Source organism: Marmota monax, unplaced genomic scaffold, assembly GCF_021218885.2.
Source record: "Marmota monax isolate L192 unplaced genomic scaffold, Marmota_monax_Labrador192_F-V1.1 WCK01_AAM20220418_F8-fsc00005, whole genome shotgun sequence".
In the NCBI taxonomy this organism is placed as follows: Eukaryota; Metazoa; Chordata; class Mammalia; order Rodentia; family Sciuridae; genus Marmota; species Marmota monax.
This window is the reverse complement of record NW_026692254.1, coordinates 14218274-14234394: the sequence shown is the minus strand read 5'-3', so window position 1 is coordinate 14234394 and position 16121 is coordinate 14218274. Positions and strand designations below refer to the sequence as shown.

General features: G+C 42.5%; 1 protein-coding gene across 2 annotated transcripts in view; it reads right to left on the bottom strand.

Annotated features, from left to right (window-relative positions):
- Positions 1 to 16121, bottom strand: part of Pcsk6 (proprotein convertase subtilisin/kexin type 6) — a 199942-nt gene that overhangs the window by 129421 nt on the left and 54400 nt on the right. For both annotated transcript variants that reach the window (XM_046435863.2, XM_046435867.2), the window contains exons 2-3: positions 13153 to 13257; positions 32 to 142 (exon numbers count right to left, since the gene is read on the bottom strand). In XM_046435863.2, the coding sequence (XP_046291819.1) occupies positions 32 to 142; positions 13153 to 13257 (216 nt within the window). The remainder of the gene's footprint in view (positions 1 to 31; positions 143 to 13152; positions 13258 to 16121) is intronic.

The window sequence follows — 16121 nt, the reverse complement described above, 5'->3', positions numbered from 1 at the left end:
GCTGGGGCTGAGAAGCCCACGCCCTACTCACCATGTACCACATGTTGGACCAAATGGGGTCATTGAAATAAAGGGCCTGAGGGTCGCTTCGCACCTGTCTCTTCACCCTGCGTTTCACTTCTTGCTGTTGGAGCCATTTCACCTGCCAAGAAAAAAACAATTACTCTTCATTTTAAAAACAAGTTCCTGATTTTATGCAGCCTCTGTAAGTGCCCTAGGTTTCCTTTCACAAGAATTGTTATCATAGTAGATGTTTGGGAGATGTTGATTTCAAGGTGACTGCATTTGGAAAATGACAACTTGCTTGTTATACGTGCAGGGGAAAATAATAATGCACTGATATATTCTGAAGTTACTCTACTAAAAAAAAAAAATGGACTTTGTGAAGTTGCCAAAAAATTGACAAGTGACTTGCTCCAAATAAAAAGGAAATACATGTATGGGAGAGGAATGAGTGGAGAGAGAAAATAAATTGTTTGGTCAAACTGTTATCAGAAATTGATTTACAGTGAGGACATGAATAATTAAATTATGATAATTCATACATTAGAATTTTTGGCAGCCGCTACTGGAAACATGGTATCAGAACATGTACAAGGAAAAATCTAGAAAAGGATACAGCAAAATGTTACTAGCAGCAATTCCTGGGTGGTTAAATTATTGCTAATTTTAAATTTTTGTGTTGCTTTTGGGATTTTTAGAAATTTCTTTTAATTGGTATGATTTGCCTTTGTGATCAAGAAAAACATTTGAAAAGTGATTTACGTTATTTAAGATGATCCCTGAGGGCTGGGGTTGTAGTTCAGTGGTGGAGCACTTGCCTGGCACATGTGAGGCACTGGGTTTGATCCTCAGCACCTCATAAAAATAAATAAAATAAAGGTATTATACATCTGCAACTAAAAACAAATTAAAAGAAAGATGATCCCTGGATCCAGAGCCAGCTTCCCCAGATTCAAAACTCAGCTCCACACTCACCTGATGTGAGACTCAGAACAGGTAGCTACCCTCCTTGGCCTCAGTTTGTTCATCTACAGAATGGGGACCACCATGCATTGTCATGAGGGCTAGAACATGAACAGTGTGTATTAAGCATTCAGGCCACTGCCTGGCACAACTATTACTATCATTATATATGTGCATGTTCTTTTCAAGCTGGAGAAACTTAACCATTTTAATAAAGGACATTGGGGAAAGAATTCATGGAAGTGTCTTCTTTGGTCTTGCTGTGGTGGTCCTACCTAATTCAGTAATGCTGGAAGCTGGGGCTTAGTCCAGTGCTGGGGCCCAAGACTAGCAGCATGAGGATGAGGATGGGCACCCAGACCCTGCTCTCAAAGAGTCTGTGCTATATTCTGGGGCTCTTGCCAAGCAGGCAAGAGAGTATGGTGTGACTCTGAACAGGGCAGGCTGCCTGGAAGAGTTGGGGTGTGTGTGGGGGGGGCAGGGCAGTAGAATGGGGAGAAAGATAGAAGGAGGAATAGGGGGCTCAAGGTGACTTGGAGGCCACTAGCCCAAGACTGGGGACTCCAGGCTGCTCCTGGAAGCTTGACCAGCTATCATAGTAAAGTGATACTTAAGGCCAAGAGGCAGGGAATAAGAGTGACCTCAGGCCTGGGGTAATATTTCCTCTCTTCTCCTATCCTCAGCTTCCTAGTGTCCTGAGGGTAGAGGGCAGAAAACCCCCATATGCAGCCTCACAGTTTGGGGTGGAGGATTCATCCTTGGGGACAAGACAAAATGCTTAGAAAGAAGTATCGTCACTGATGTGATTGTCTAATAAAACACCCATAGACTGGTTCCTTAGAAACACTGCACAGAGAGCTCAAAAATCAATTTTGAGTTAGACACTGAAAGGGCCTCAGCAATAAGTCTTAGATAATTTATAATTACCACTGATAGATGCTCCTACAGAAAATAAAACTATAAAATGAGATATTTTGTTCATAATGCCCACTGATGGCATTTTTCAACCTCCCCATATATTACTCCTGAACTAGAATGCTTTTACCTGGTGTAAAGTACTGAGGGTGATATTTCATAATTTGCTAAACATCCTGTTATAAAACACGGCAGAATGTAGATTCCTCACAGCTCCAAGCTCCCTGGGATGTTCCCATCCCTGCTGCCAGGCTGAGCCATGGATTCACTACTCGCCCTAATGCCACCCAGCACCTTCCAACTTCTGTGCCCAGCAAAGTGTAACTGTTGTCAGAGAAGGAGTGAACTCTACTGTTCCAAACACAAGTGAGCAACTCTCCTAGAACCAGGTGATGTAGGAAGACATATTTGCCAGAAGTCATAAAATTGTTGCCTTGTGGGATGAGAGGGCTTGGGCATCTGAGCTCCTTACTGTTGCAGGGCTCTGGTAAGAACCCCATGCTGACACACAGTTCTGATGGTGGGCTACAACCACACAGGGTCCAGGACATGGTTTGGGGGCTCTCCCAAAGGCACGATCTCAGCCCTCCTCAACTCTCTGCTAAAAAGCCTGCTCATTATAAGTCTCTGATCACAGCCACGGTAGTGCCAGACTGATGGAACTGAGTATGATAGATTATCTGCCAGCTTTGGGGGCAGCACAGACCGAGAGGCGAACTTAGCCAGCGGCACCTTGGCTCTAATCACTGCCTTGCTCTTCACCTGTACTTGGGAATCCACTGAATCCCTGATCTTCCTTCCTTCCCATCCCAAAGAAAAAACCATTTTCCAGGTTCACTGTCCCTGACTTCTCTGCACAACCGACAAAGACGCACTGCGTTTTCCCATGTATCTGGCACCCAGGTTCCGGGGTAGATAATGTGAATTCACCTGGTTCCCACCTCAGATACTAAAGCTCTGCTTCAAATGCCCCTCAGGTCGGAGGTACCTGGCCACTCTGGAAAGGCCAGAAGTGTGGCAATGACTCAACCAAGCAACTGAAACTTGAACTCTCCCATCAAACAGAGTCAGCAACTGTCCAAGCTAAAGGGGTACATTTGCACTTTCAACCATGTTCAAGGCCTTGTGTACGTGGTGGTAACATTTCAAATAAAGGATTACATCATCGCAGGTCTCTGAGCATGTGTCACTCATGGGATTGATTCTTCCATACAACCTGTGAGCAAATGATCAGGTGGGAGGAAAAGAGGGTGGGAGACTCCACTCTGGGACTGTTTTATCTTATGCATGCCATTATCTGTGTTAGGAAAAGTAACATGGATTTAAAGAATTCTCCTCCTCCTGAGAGGGCTGGTACCAATGGGAGGTCAGTGTGCTTCCACTCTCCCTTTCATTGCAGCTTCAGGCGTGGCCTATTCACCAGATGCTTCAAAATGTCTACACAGGTATTCAGGCTTTCTTCTGTGTAAAATATATGGGAAGAGACACAACTTGGAAAATGAATCCTAAACCCAAGCAAGCCTTAAAATGAGTGATCCTGGATCCCCATCTCTGACAGGATGGATTTGAGGTTGCTATTGCTTAGAATTGCTTCTGAAAAAAACAGGAGTTGAAGACTTGGTCCGCAGCCCAAGGTGCTATTAGGAAGTAGCAGAACCTTTAGGAGAGGAGCCTAGGAATTCAGGGCAATTGGAGAATTCCCTTTTGGGGACATTGGGGATATATATTGGGACTCTGGCCTCTTCCTGCCTCACTCAATGCTTCCTGGTGGCCATGAGGTCAAAGATGTCCTCCATGCACTCCTGCTATAATGTACTGTGCTGCATCAGGCCCCAAACAACAAGGTCAAGCGATTGATGACACCGCTGAAACCATGAGCCAAAATAAACCTTTCCTAGTTTTAAGTTGATTTATCTCAGATATTTGTCACAATGACAGAAAACTGACTAGCACAGGAGTGATCCAGTTATCCTCTGTTGCCCCCCATTCCCCACCTGAACAGGATCTGTATTTTGCTCACCAATGTGTTTGAGTACTGGGTAATACATGGGATTCAATAGGAGACCACTAAGTTTCCTGAAGGAAGACATGAAGTTATACTTTAGATTTTAAATATAGTACAACCACAAATAGACCTGACTTCTGAGTTGAAAATGTGATCAGGTCTTAATGACTACTGGATGACATTTGTGCATGTGTGTGTGTGTGGGGGAAATCAACTAAAGGTGATTTGGGGCAAAGTAAGATTGGTTTGCCAAATGTCACTTCCAAGCCCAAACACAAGTCCTATCTGTTTACAAGCCTTGATTTCTTTGAACTCATATTTTGAAGATGGAACATTATTCTGACCCTTTTCCATTTATCCACTTTCTGTTTGTATGTTTCCTGCTAAACATGCTGCATACTTATCCTAGAAATGTCTTTGCTCTGAGAAAGGGAATTCTAGACATAAAGAACACTTCACAATCTTCTCAAGATCCCAAGGACAGCAACACGGCGTATGTGTGAGTGTGTGGGGATCAGACCCAGGGCCTCACACATGCCAGGCAAGCACTCCACCACTGAGCTACAGCCCCAGCCCTACACTTTCTTTGGTAATATGTGCACTTCTCCAACTTTCTTCTTAGAAGTTAAGTTAAAATTAGGCATCTTCAAATGTTCTATAGATAATTTGAAGTAAAATTTCAGATACTCATAAAGAGCCAACATAAATAAGCAGAGGCCAGGAGGAACCTTGTCTGGGTCCTGGTAAATGACCTGCAGATATCAAGGATTATCAGTGCTGCTGAGTTCTAAATACTATCTGAGTGGCAGTCTTAGCTGTGTCCTCTTTCCTTGGGGCCATGGGCACTCTGCCAGATCAGAAGCCCACCTGATATGTCAGTCCTGCAAGTAATAAGCCCAAAAGGGCATATCTTGAAACTTCCTCCCATGAAACAATGTTACCACAGAGAGTATGAAATCCACTGTGCTCCACCCAAAGCTACCATGTGAAAGCCCGATGTAGCTCAGTGGGAAAGCACTTGCTTAGCATGCACAAGGTCCTGGGTTCAATCCCCAAATAAAAGCCCATGTGCCTTCAAGCTCTTTCCTGCTCAGAAGGGACTTGCTATGGCTCCAGAGGACCCAGGAAGTTCTTGGAAGTTGGAGATTCTTTTTTAAAATTTTTTTTAGTTGTAGATAGACACAATACCTCTATTTTATTTATTTTTTCATGGTGCTGAGGATCAAACCCAGTACCTCACGTGTGCTAGGCGAGCACTCTACCACTGAGTCACAACCCCAGCCCAGAAGTTGGAGATTCTTCAAAAGGGGGCCCAGAGTCTCTGTTCTGGATGCAGCTAAGGTGACAAAGGACATTTGCAGAGACCCTTCCCCCCAGGAGTCCCATACAATACCATGGGGGAGGGGTACTTTTGAATCAAGCTGCTACACTTCCTTTAAAATGAACTTTCCCAGCTGGGCCTCATGAGAGTTTTGCACAGGTTTTGTGCTCCATGCTCAGCTGTATCCAGAACAAGGGAGACAGCTCCTTCCAGCTCTCTTCTCTTTTTCCAGTAGCTTCATTAAGGTGAAGAATACTTTATTCTGTAACTGTGACGGGGCAAGGGGAATCCAGTCCTGACCGCACCCCAGGGCCAAACTGTGGAGGAAGCTAGAGGCCGTACCCACAGCAGAGTATTTATTTTCTAGAAGAAGCCTAGCCACTTACCTTTCTCTGTGACAAATGTAAACAGAGAAAAACAGTGCTCCCTGCTAAGTGCCTGTCACCTTACAGTGTGCACGGTGGTCCTCTTATTGACCGCCAATGGTTAAGGCCCAAATGAATGGAGTGGGAAACTAAGTTGGGACCTCTTATCCCAGGGCCCTTGGTCCCTCAAGGAAGGAGGGACAGGAGTAAGCCTTGAGAAACCCCAGGAACCATATGAAAAATGATGCAGGCATGAGCATATGACTTTGTTTTCCTTCTGGAGACAGACAGAGCCCACAATCTTCATGACTTTTCAAAGGGGCCTGTAGTGGTGAAGGACCACTGAACTAATGAGCAAAGCTCATAGAGATAGAAAGGGTTTCCTTTTCATGTGTGAGAAATAGATACTACTGCCATCCTCTTCCTGGAGGGCAGGGGAACTGTGCCATACACAAGAGGAAGTCAATTAGCACCAATTTCATAAGCACCAGTCTCAATGAGACACTCAAGTCCATCTTTGGCCTTGTACCCTATCACCTTGGGGTGGGAATGAGGGATGCCAGGCTGCTATGGCAAAGCGCAGCCAGAACCTGGTGAGCCATGGCAGTGAAAGAACCCTCCAAATAAAAAGATTTCCTAGCTGGGTGTGGTGGTACACTCTCGTAATCCCAGTGACTTGGGAGGCTGAGGCAGGAGGATTGAAAGTTCAAAGCGAGCCTCTGCAAAAGTGAGGCACTAAGCAACTCAGTGAGACTCTGTCTCTAAATAAAATACAAAATAGGGTTGGGGATGTGGCTCAGGGATTGAGTGCCTTGAGTTCAATTCCCAGTTTAATTTAAAAAAAAAGAAAGAAAAGAAAGAAAAAGATATCCTGACTTAGAAATCCACCATCTTCCTCCTCCCATATCAGCAAGGCAAAAGAGAACACAGCTCCCTGCCACTTCCATATCTGCAGCCATAGGCAAAACACTGCATAGACCATTTTCTGAGATCTGTCCAGAAGATCCCTGTGTAACTAGCAAGAGAGATGATGATAGTACTTGTTCTGCTAATTTGGGAAATGGGACAGTGAGTGCCAAAGCACTTTGGGAAATTGAAGCTGTTCATTCATTTGTAACTTAGTTCTCATTTTGCTGAGAGGAATCAAGAGGTACCCTTCTTCCCAACACCTGTCACTGTCCTGCAGTCATGGACAAAAGAATAGGCAGCCATAGCCCAGTTTCATCTATTGTTTTGAATAACCTCTGTCCCTCCCTAGATATTTGCATGGAAGTCCTAAGCCCCAGTAGCTCAGAATGTGACAGTATTTTCAGACAGACAGTCAGTCTCTCTCTCTCTCTCTCTCTCTCTGTCCTGGGTATCAACCCAGGGTATTGCACATGCTAGGCAAGCACTCTACCATTGGGCCACACCCTTCAGCCCCTTGAGATAGTCTTTAAAGAGGTAATTGAGTTAAAATGAGGTCATTAAGGCCAGCCCTAATCCAATCTGACTGGTGTCCTCATAAGAAGAGGAGATTAGGATGCAGATGCACACAGAGGGAAGACTATGTGAGGACACGGCAAGAAAGCAACCATCTGCAAAAGACCAGAAGAAACCAACCCTGTGATGCCTTGATATCAGACTTCTGGCCTCCACAGTTAGAAGATAATAAATTTCTGATGCTTAAGTCACCCAGTCTGTGGCACTTGGCCCCAGCAGCCCTAGCAGAGTAATACACATATGAAGTCAGATACTAGTCAGCATGCCCAATGTCCAGCAATTGTTAGTACTTACTTTAGCTTTAGCAAGTTAGGATAAGGCTTCGTTAATTCTAGCTCCCTTTAGAATTTTTGTTGTAAGTTAATCAAGGTAAACAGTTTATATCTAAGATATTAGAAGCTGATAAGCAAACAATAACAGATATACTTGTATACATGAGCCTAATCTGTGAAAATTGAGATACATTACAATAAACATTTACTAAACATCCATCTACATCAGATTAGAAAGCTGCTGAACTGATAAAGGAATAAAAACAAATGAGACGTGGCCTTGGCTCTCAAGAACTTTGTACTATATTGTTAAGAGATGGGCTTGCATGCTTCAAGAATAAAAGATGTTCTAACTCAGCCTAGGATCCTACCTACAAGTCCCTCTCTCTCAGTTATCTACAGACCAGGTCAGTTCACCTTCCCATAGTCTCTCTACAGTTCTGGAATACTGGACACACTCTCTAGTCTGCTGCTCTAAGCCTCCCAGGAACCTTCTGCAGCTCTCCTGCCTGTGCCATCTGTCACTGACCATCCCAAGCACACTGAACTAGTCTTCAAGGTTTCCACCAAACACTGCTGTGTGCTCCCAATCCAGGGCTAAATCCAGAATATAAACATACAACTGCTAGGAAGAGCAGGCCAAGTCTGAGGACTCTGAGCAGGCTTCCCAGTAGCAGGGATATTGGAGCCGCAAAGGGAGGGTGGGGAAGAGAGAAATGTTGGGGGAAGGGTGGGAGCAGTCTGTGCAAAGACTGAATGGAGAGTCGTGTAAAGTCATTGGAGAAAGACTTTAAAGGCTAGTGTCTGGGCTCAGGGGGCCACTGGGGCCCAGACCAAGGAGGGTCTGGGAGGGAGGGATCCCTTGGAAGCCTAAAGAGGAGATAGGTGGGGGAGAGTGAGGATGCCCACAAGAGGCCCATGAAAAGGACCATGCAGTGATCTAGGTGAGGGAAGATATGTATGTGGCCTGAGGCAGAAGATATAGGATGTGAGTAGGGCCAACTGAGCAGCAGGTGGAAAGGCTCCAACCAATTAAACAAGGTGGGGTGGGGGCTGCGGGCTCCTCCTACGGAATGCAGAGGAATGCTTCTCTCTGAGTCAAAGGTAGCATCAGAGATGATGACCTGAGTGCTGGAAATGTTGACTTTGAGGTGTCTTTGAGACACTAAGTGGAAGTATAGAGTGCGCAGGTGCAATAATAAAACAGTCTTTTAAGGTATATTTTAAAATTCAACCTTTTTACCAATTCAGAGGAATCATGCCACTAGAACCATTGAGTTGTGCCAAAAATATGGAAAGATGGCTCTTCCCTGTCTTTTGCATTGTCCAGAGGGGACTGCCAGGTAGGATGGCCTGCGTTCTCTCCTTCCCCACGTGTGAGAACCATCCTAGGCGGAAGCCTGCTCCTGCTCCCAGCCCATCAACAGTTCATCAACTCCTGAGACCAATTTGGTCACTTACTGCCCATGTGTTGTTATTTGCCAGGAACTTTTTGTTTGTTTGCACTTTGAATGGCTCTAGCACACAAAACTGTCAGATAAAATTCCATCTGTGGTTAATGGAAAGATCTGCTTAAATGTTGCATCACTTCTGGAAAGAAACCTGAGCTCTGATTAAACTCTGGGGGCAAAGTCCCATCCTACAAAATAGAATGCCTACTCCTGTCCTTGAAATTGGTTTTTGCAACTTTGGTGCATTTAAGTAGTAAAATGAAGAGTCAAACTGAAGGCTCCCAGTGCCCAGGAAGGAGCCACTGAGGGCCTCCCTAATAGTATCTTTATCCTTCCATTTCCGTCATCCATCTGGCTGAAAACTGAAGGGAAGGAAAGGGCTGAACTCGAGTCATCACGCTAAAATGTAAGGTTTGGAAGACACAGGCAGCAACGTCTAACTATAAGCCAGCTTGGAATGGAATCAGAACAAGTAATTTAAAAAAAATTTGTGAATCCTTTCAGCTATTGGCTGATGCGCCTGTAACATCCACCCTTCTCCAGACTTTTGGCAAAAGAACAAGTTAAAAACAAATGCTTTCAGTTTGCTTAAATGACAGCCCTTGGAAAAACCCAGTGACTGATACTGCACGCTGAGAACACTTGGGCTGTTCTCTCCAGGATAGGGCTGAGCAACAAAGCAATTTGAGCAAAATGTCCCTTTTCAAAGATGGCTAAAAAAAAAAAAAAATCAAGTAAAGGTAATTAAAAATGTAAGGAAAACGATCGCACAATGTTAGCACAGGGTCATGAAAAAAGATGCTTAATAAGTATGTGAGTCTGTGTGTGACTGAAGAAGCAAGTTCTGTTATTGCCTGCCCTTGCTCTGTGTTTTGTTTTGTTGTAATCCATGTACACTCTATCAGATTTTATTTGATGTTGGGGTGGACTATAAATTCTATCACTTAACAAACACTTTTATACAATAGAGACTGGAGCTAATTAAAATAAAATACCATCTGTATTCGATTGAACTTTATCCTAAGCCCTATAACATTCATTTCCAGTTTGGTCATTCCAACACAATGGTAACTTTGCATTCCAATGTCTTAATAATAATAAATCATCTTTTCCTTTTGCTAATAATATTAGTTACACAACTCTCCAGATGTTAAGGTGTCACAAAAAGGCTCTTCTAATGTAGGAGGATGGTTCAGATGCACTGCAGTGAAAGATAACACTAAATACTTACACAAAACAGCTAATTTCACCAAATATTCAATTGGAATGACTAGGCAAAGTAAATATTCATCAGACTGACAGCTAATTGATTCGGTTTGCCTTAAAACTGGACTAATGTAAACAGAGGTATTTCTGAATTCATAATTGGTTCAGATGTCTATATGCTTTCCCTGGGGCTAGAACTTTAATTGGAACTGTGGGAGACAATCAGCCAATCACGTGGAGAGTGCAGGCAGGACTGGGATGGTCAGGCTATTTACCTTTTCTCTCTTCTTTATTGGCAAGATGCTTTGATAGCAGCCCTGCCAGAAGCTTATTAAAAAACTCTGTGAAAAGGGATTTTTATTTGAAAAAATTTAACTGCCAGAACCTTTGCCTAACAAGTCTATCCTTCCTTCTGTTTCCTTCAAGGGCCCAGCTGATTACTGGGAATACTTTGCCCTCAGACTCAAACTGGATACAGAACTTTAGACCCACCTAAAATGAGTCAACAGAGCAGGTCAGACACTGCAGAGGGAGGTATGACTGAGGCACTTGAGCCCTCTGTGAAACCTGTCTCCACCACCTACATGAATCACATATGCACAAGTGTCCTGTCCCACATTTTGCTGTGGGCTCGCCACTATAGAGACCAGCTGGGCAACTCTGCACTCAACATCAATATTCACAGGTTAATATTTTTGGAAAGAAGGGAAGAACCACTAAGTTGAATACCATTAAAGTTATAAAATTTAGCCACCAAAAATAGAGGATGTAGAAAAACTACAGATTAAGGCTCTTATTTTAACTCTGCCTCCAGTTTACCAATTGGGAAACAGCTTAATTCTTGGAAGCACCCATGGGGACCTAGAAATCCACTGCCCTGGTTTCTTTGCAGAGTGCACCTAGGCAGGAGGCTTCCTGCATGCAAACAGCATGCCCTTCATAGTAACACTGTGTGTGGTAGCAATTTAACAGCTCCAAAGACTTCAGATGAAGAAGGAGCATGTTGTCTTCACAGGACAGATGGACTGCTTGCTTAAAGTGGGGCAATGCCACAACTCTTTCCTAGTTTAGGATTTTCTCCAAGATGACAGATGATAGGCCACTTTCAACCTCACAAAATCCATACTACAGTCTACATTTTCCATACTACAGTCTTCACAGAGTACCCATGCTGCTGTTTTTCCTACCAATGCATTCATCAGGTCTGCTTGTCCTTCCCCAATTGGAATTGAGAAACTACAGTCTGGCTTTGCTTCCTAGTGAAAGAAAGTATACTTGTCCCTTTGAAAATTATCCCTTCACTTTCCATGGTGTGAGTGCAAGTAGGTATAATCAGAGCCCCTTTCATTAGGTGAGATGATGTATATCAAAGTGCCCAAGCACACAGGAATCCCTTAATAAACATTAAATTCCTGTCCTTGCTATGAAGGAATAATGGGGTTTGCAGAATGTTTTATATCTCTCTCTATCTATTCACCTATCTATCCATCCATCCACCCACTCACTCATCCATCTGTCCGCCAGTCTGTCCATCTATCCATGCATGTATCCATCCATCTACAAAATGAATTCAGAAATGCATTTAAGACATGTCTACCTTTTCACAGCCTACTTACAGGAATGAGCTTCATGGTAACCACTTCTTCATCAAACCAGAACTCTTCAGAGAGAGATGTCCCAGAGAAGGGTAATTCAGTACAGCGCCAGGGATAAACCACCTCTCCCCCTCCCCCAGCTCTGTCAACACAGAAGAAGCCATGCTTGTCTGGGGTGTGGTTTGGGGCAACACGGAGAAACCATTCTTCCATGGAACATTTATTATAAATGTTCTCTGGGACTGTGGAAATAATTTTGTATACTAGCTAGGAGCCCAGACTAGCATGTAGCACATCGCTTTTAAGAAAAGATGATTTCCATATTGAAACTATGGTTTATCAACCATAGCCACATCTCTTTCTCAGTGGTGCTACTGCTTCTCACAAGAACCTTGTTTTCCTTCCTAGTACTCATTGCCCCATGATTCATCACATCTTTTTCTATTTCTTGCTTTACTTTCAGTCAGCCCTCGACCAGCTCCATGGGCCTTACCAGAGGACAGGGATTTCAAAAATGCCTGTTGAATAAATGAACTCATCAAAGGTTCACTTGGCCATCTTAAAATTTTAAACTTACCAGGTATCTATTGACTGATATTTGTCAAATATTGACTTTGTACAGAAAGGTAGTATAATTAACCACCCCCAATAAACAGCCCCTTTTCAAATCATATTAGTTTTAATCTCAAACACAGATCACATAATTTTTTAAAAAAATAACACGTTTATTTTATTTATTTATTTTTATTGTGATGCTGAAGATCGAACCCACGGCCTTGTGCATGCTAGACGCGCACTCTACCGCTGAGCCACAACCCCAGCCCAGAAATAAATTCTTTTTAAATATTTATTTTTTAGTTGGACACAATATTTTATTTATTTATTTTTATGTGGTGCTGAGGATCGAACCCAGGGCCTCGCCCATTCTAGGCGAGTGCTCTACCACTGAGCCACAACCCCAGACCATCACATAAATTTTAAGGAAAAAAAAAAGTTAAACTTATTGCCTCTATTTTAAAATTCATGATAACCATTATGAAATGTGCCAATGACAATCACAAAAACATTAATCTGTCTAATTTCTAATTTTATGATTAAAATACCTGCTCAAATTGCTTAGTGGCTTTGCTTTATGGATACAATTTACATATGCATCTCTTGTAATTATTGTGTATTTGTTGATTTTTAAAATATTAAGAGATCTACCCTCATGTGAATGTTGCTTCCAATTAAATAATTTATATTCTATTTTTCCAATTAAATAATTTAGATTCTTTTCCCTCCTCCAGTACTGGGGATTGAGCCCAGAGCCTGATGCATGTGAAGCAATTGCTCTTCCACTAAGCTACACTCTCAGTCTAAGAATTTATATTCTCAAAGCCTGATGAGGAACCCTCTTTTTTGGAGCATTTAAAATGGTTTGATAAGTTGCTATACTCTGCCTTGTTTCATTTAAAGGAGATATGGAAAACTAACATCTATCTAGAGCGACATTGTAAGGCAGACTCAGTTATTTTTAGGACTGCAGACCAGAACACTCTTGTCCTTAGGAAAAGTATCCTGCCCGTGTGTACCTGGGGGTCCATTCTGAGGAAGGTATGAGGGCCTCTGCTACTCAACGTTGATCTTTTAAAGGTTTTACTGTGATAAAAATGGTAGTAATCTTCCAGGTTTCCAATCTGCAAAACAAGAAGCAAGATATCATCCATTAATACTGTCTTACAGTATTTCAAAACTCTTCCTTCCCATAATGCCCTTCCCCTTAAGTGAGAGGCTTATTCTGTTCCCAGAAGAAACAGACCACCCCTCATCGTGCTACCTACCTGTATCTCTGGCACACAGTCAGTGTTTATGGAACCGGAAAGTGGGTTTAGATAGTTCTTTTTAGATAAACAACCCAAGTAACTTCCAATGAAGCACATACTCCATCAAATCTTGTGGTAGGTTAATATCGTTTAAAGTTTGTACTATCTTTGCCAAGTTTTTAGACATGAATTAGTGTTCATTTCGGGTCAAGCATCCCTGAAGTAGCTAAGTTGGTGTCAAGTCAGGTCTACACCAAAATATTCATTATAAACAAACTCCATCCTCTCCACCCCATGGGTAAACTGAAATATCTAAGAATGAACACTCACTCTCAAATGCAACAAGAAAGCCAAAGAAAACACCATCATCTACTCTGGGATTGTGAAAAGCTCGGATGAGAACATCCAAACCCTTGGGGTGTCCCAATTTTCTGCCAGGGGCAGTTTTTCAGGACAGATTTCAGCTTAAGGGCTGGCTGGAACCAAGAAAAGCCAGGTGGCCCAAACCCTGGTCTTCAAGAAGCTCTGACCCTCGATGGCCCTCCCAGTAGTGCAAACTTGCCCTCATGTCAGATGACCCTGAAGTGTGGACATCATTTTCAGAGGCCTGCTCCTTGTTCTAATTTTCACTGGTTGAAGGAAATTGCTAGTTAGTCACTGTCCTCGAAGGAAGAGCTTTTAAAACAAACATGGATTGAATTTCACATAGACTCTCATGTTGCCCTTCTCAGGTGAATCATCCTCATTTGTTTTCTATCTTCTGATTAAAGGAGCAATTTAAGACAATGGTAGTTCCCTGTTGTCCATGTTTTCACTTCCTGAGGCTTCAGTGACCTGCAGTTAACTGGGGTCTGAAAAAAATTAAATGGAAAATTCTAGAAATAAATAATTCATGTTTTATAGTATATTGGTATAATTATTCTATTTATTACTAGCTGTTGTTGTTAATCTCTGATGGTGCCTAATTTATAAATTAAACTTTATCACTGGAGTATATATGTTTAAGAAAAACAGTATGTGTTTATACATCTGTGTGTGCATATATATACATGTATACATATATATGTACATATACATGTACACATATACACAAAATACTATTGGCATACTATATATTTTACATATATAAAATATACAAATACATATACATTATATAGTACATATGTATACTATCAACATAGTATATACATGTGTCTGTGCATATATGTGTATTTATACATATATACACACGCACATACACTATTAGCAATTTCAGGCATTCTTGGAGGGTCCTCTACAGACAGGAGGACCTACTATGATTGTGCTCTCCGGTGGTTTATATGTAAATGATCACAAACATGGGTTTCAGTCAGATAATCCTGGTTTAAAACCCTTCCTACTATTAGCCACATGACCTTGGACAAGGCCATTCAACCCCTGTGAATCTCAACTCAATATGAGTAAAATGGGAATAAAACTACTTAACCCTTGGACTTACTTGGGTAGGACTAAAGTTTACCAAAAACACAGCACCCAACTGGCTGCCCTAACATCACTCACAGTCATTCTGTTTGCCTGGACCTGACCCCAAAAGAGCTGAGTGGCCCAGGCAGAGACCCAGAGTTACTTGGATGCTGTAAGTGGCAAATTCCATATCTACACACAAGAAGACAAAGCAGATATGCAAGAGAGAACCTGCTAGCCTTTTTTTTTTTTAACCACCTGTCAGCTCTCCTTTCCAGCAATCTTGGCAGTCTGGCTACCTCTTATACTTGGCATTAGGTGATATCCCTTTGATTTTCCAATAAAGAACTTCTTTTTTCACTTGAGCTTGCTCTGGTGTGTTTCTGTTGCTTACAACCATAAAACATCAAATATTATGAAAGTCATGCTGATCCAAGTAGGTATTATCTACAGTGCTTAGTTTAGTGCCTAGAGCCTAGAGGGCACTCAACAAGTGGTGGCTGGCTCTGGGAGCTGGAATTCTCTAATTCCTCTCCAAGGCTCCTCTATTCCCTCTCAGATCAAATCTGGGTCTGCACCTAACTTGACCCCTTTCTGCTGACTGACCTCAGCTTACCCTCTCAGAGTCTTTGTTCATGAGATTAATAAAGACCATCTTGCAGGTTGATTGCTTCAAAATTTAAATGAAATAAAATTCAGCAGAGTACCCAGCAGGTAGTAAGCACTTGATGTATCCTTTCCTGTGATTCTGATTCTCAGTTCATTTTCTACCTCAATACATTGTTCTACCATCATAAACCTCACTCTTTCTGTCCTATTTTACACATAAGCACTTCTTTTTATCCTCCCACAGGTAAGTCAAGTCCCCTTGCTTCTTCCTTCTTCAATGAATTGTTACATGCATCCAGAGACTTCTCCTGAAATGTGAGACCTGCTCTTCAGCAACAGGCAATCAGGGAGCCTCAGTCTATAGCACTATTTAATCAACATGTTTGCTTAAGTGGCCACCATCCCTGGGAGGTGTTACATAATTTTTGGTTCTTTTAAATATGGTCAAATCCCATTTGGGGACATAGAGAAACTATGAATTTAATAAAATTCACTGGCAAAGGAATGGATTAATTGCAGAGCTGTTGACCCTCAGTAGGCCCATGGCAGAGAGGTTCTGGAAGCCATTCAGGGCAGTGGACTCTGGGCAGCTAGCTAAGCCAGGCCAGGGGTAGCCTCCCCTTGAGGAAAGTTCCAAGACCCTCCAGCCCCCTGCCTCTGGGCCACCGTGATCATCCTTAGCAAAG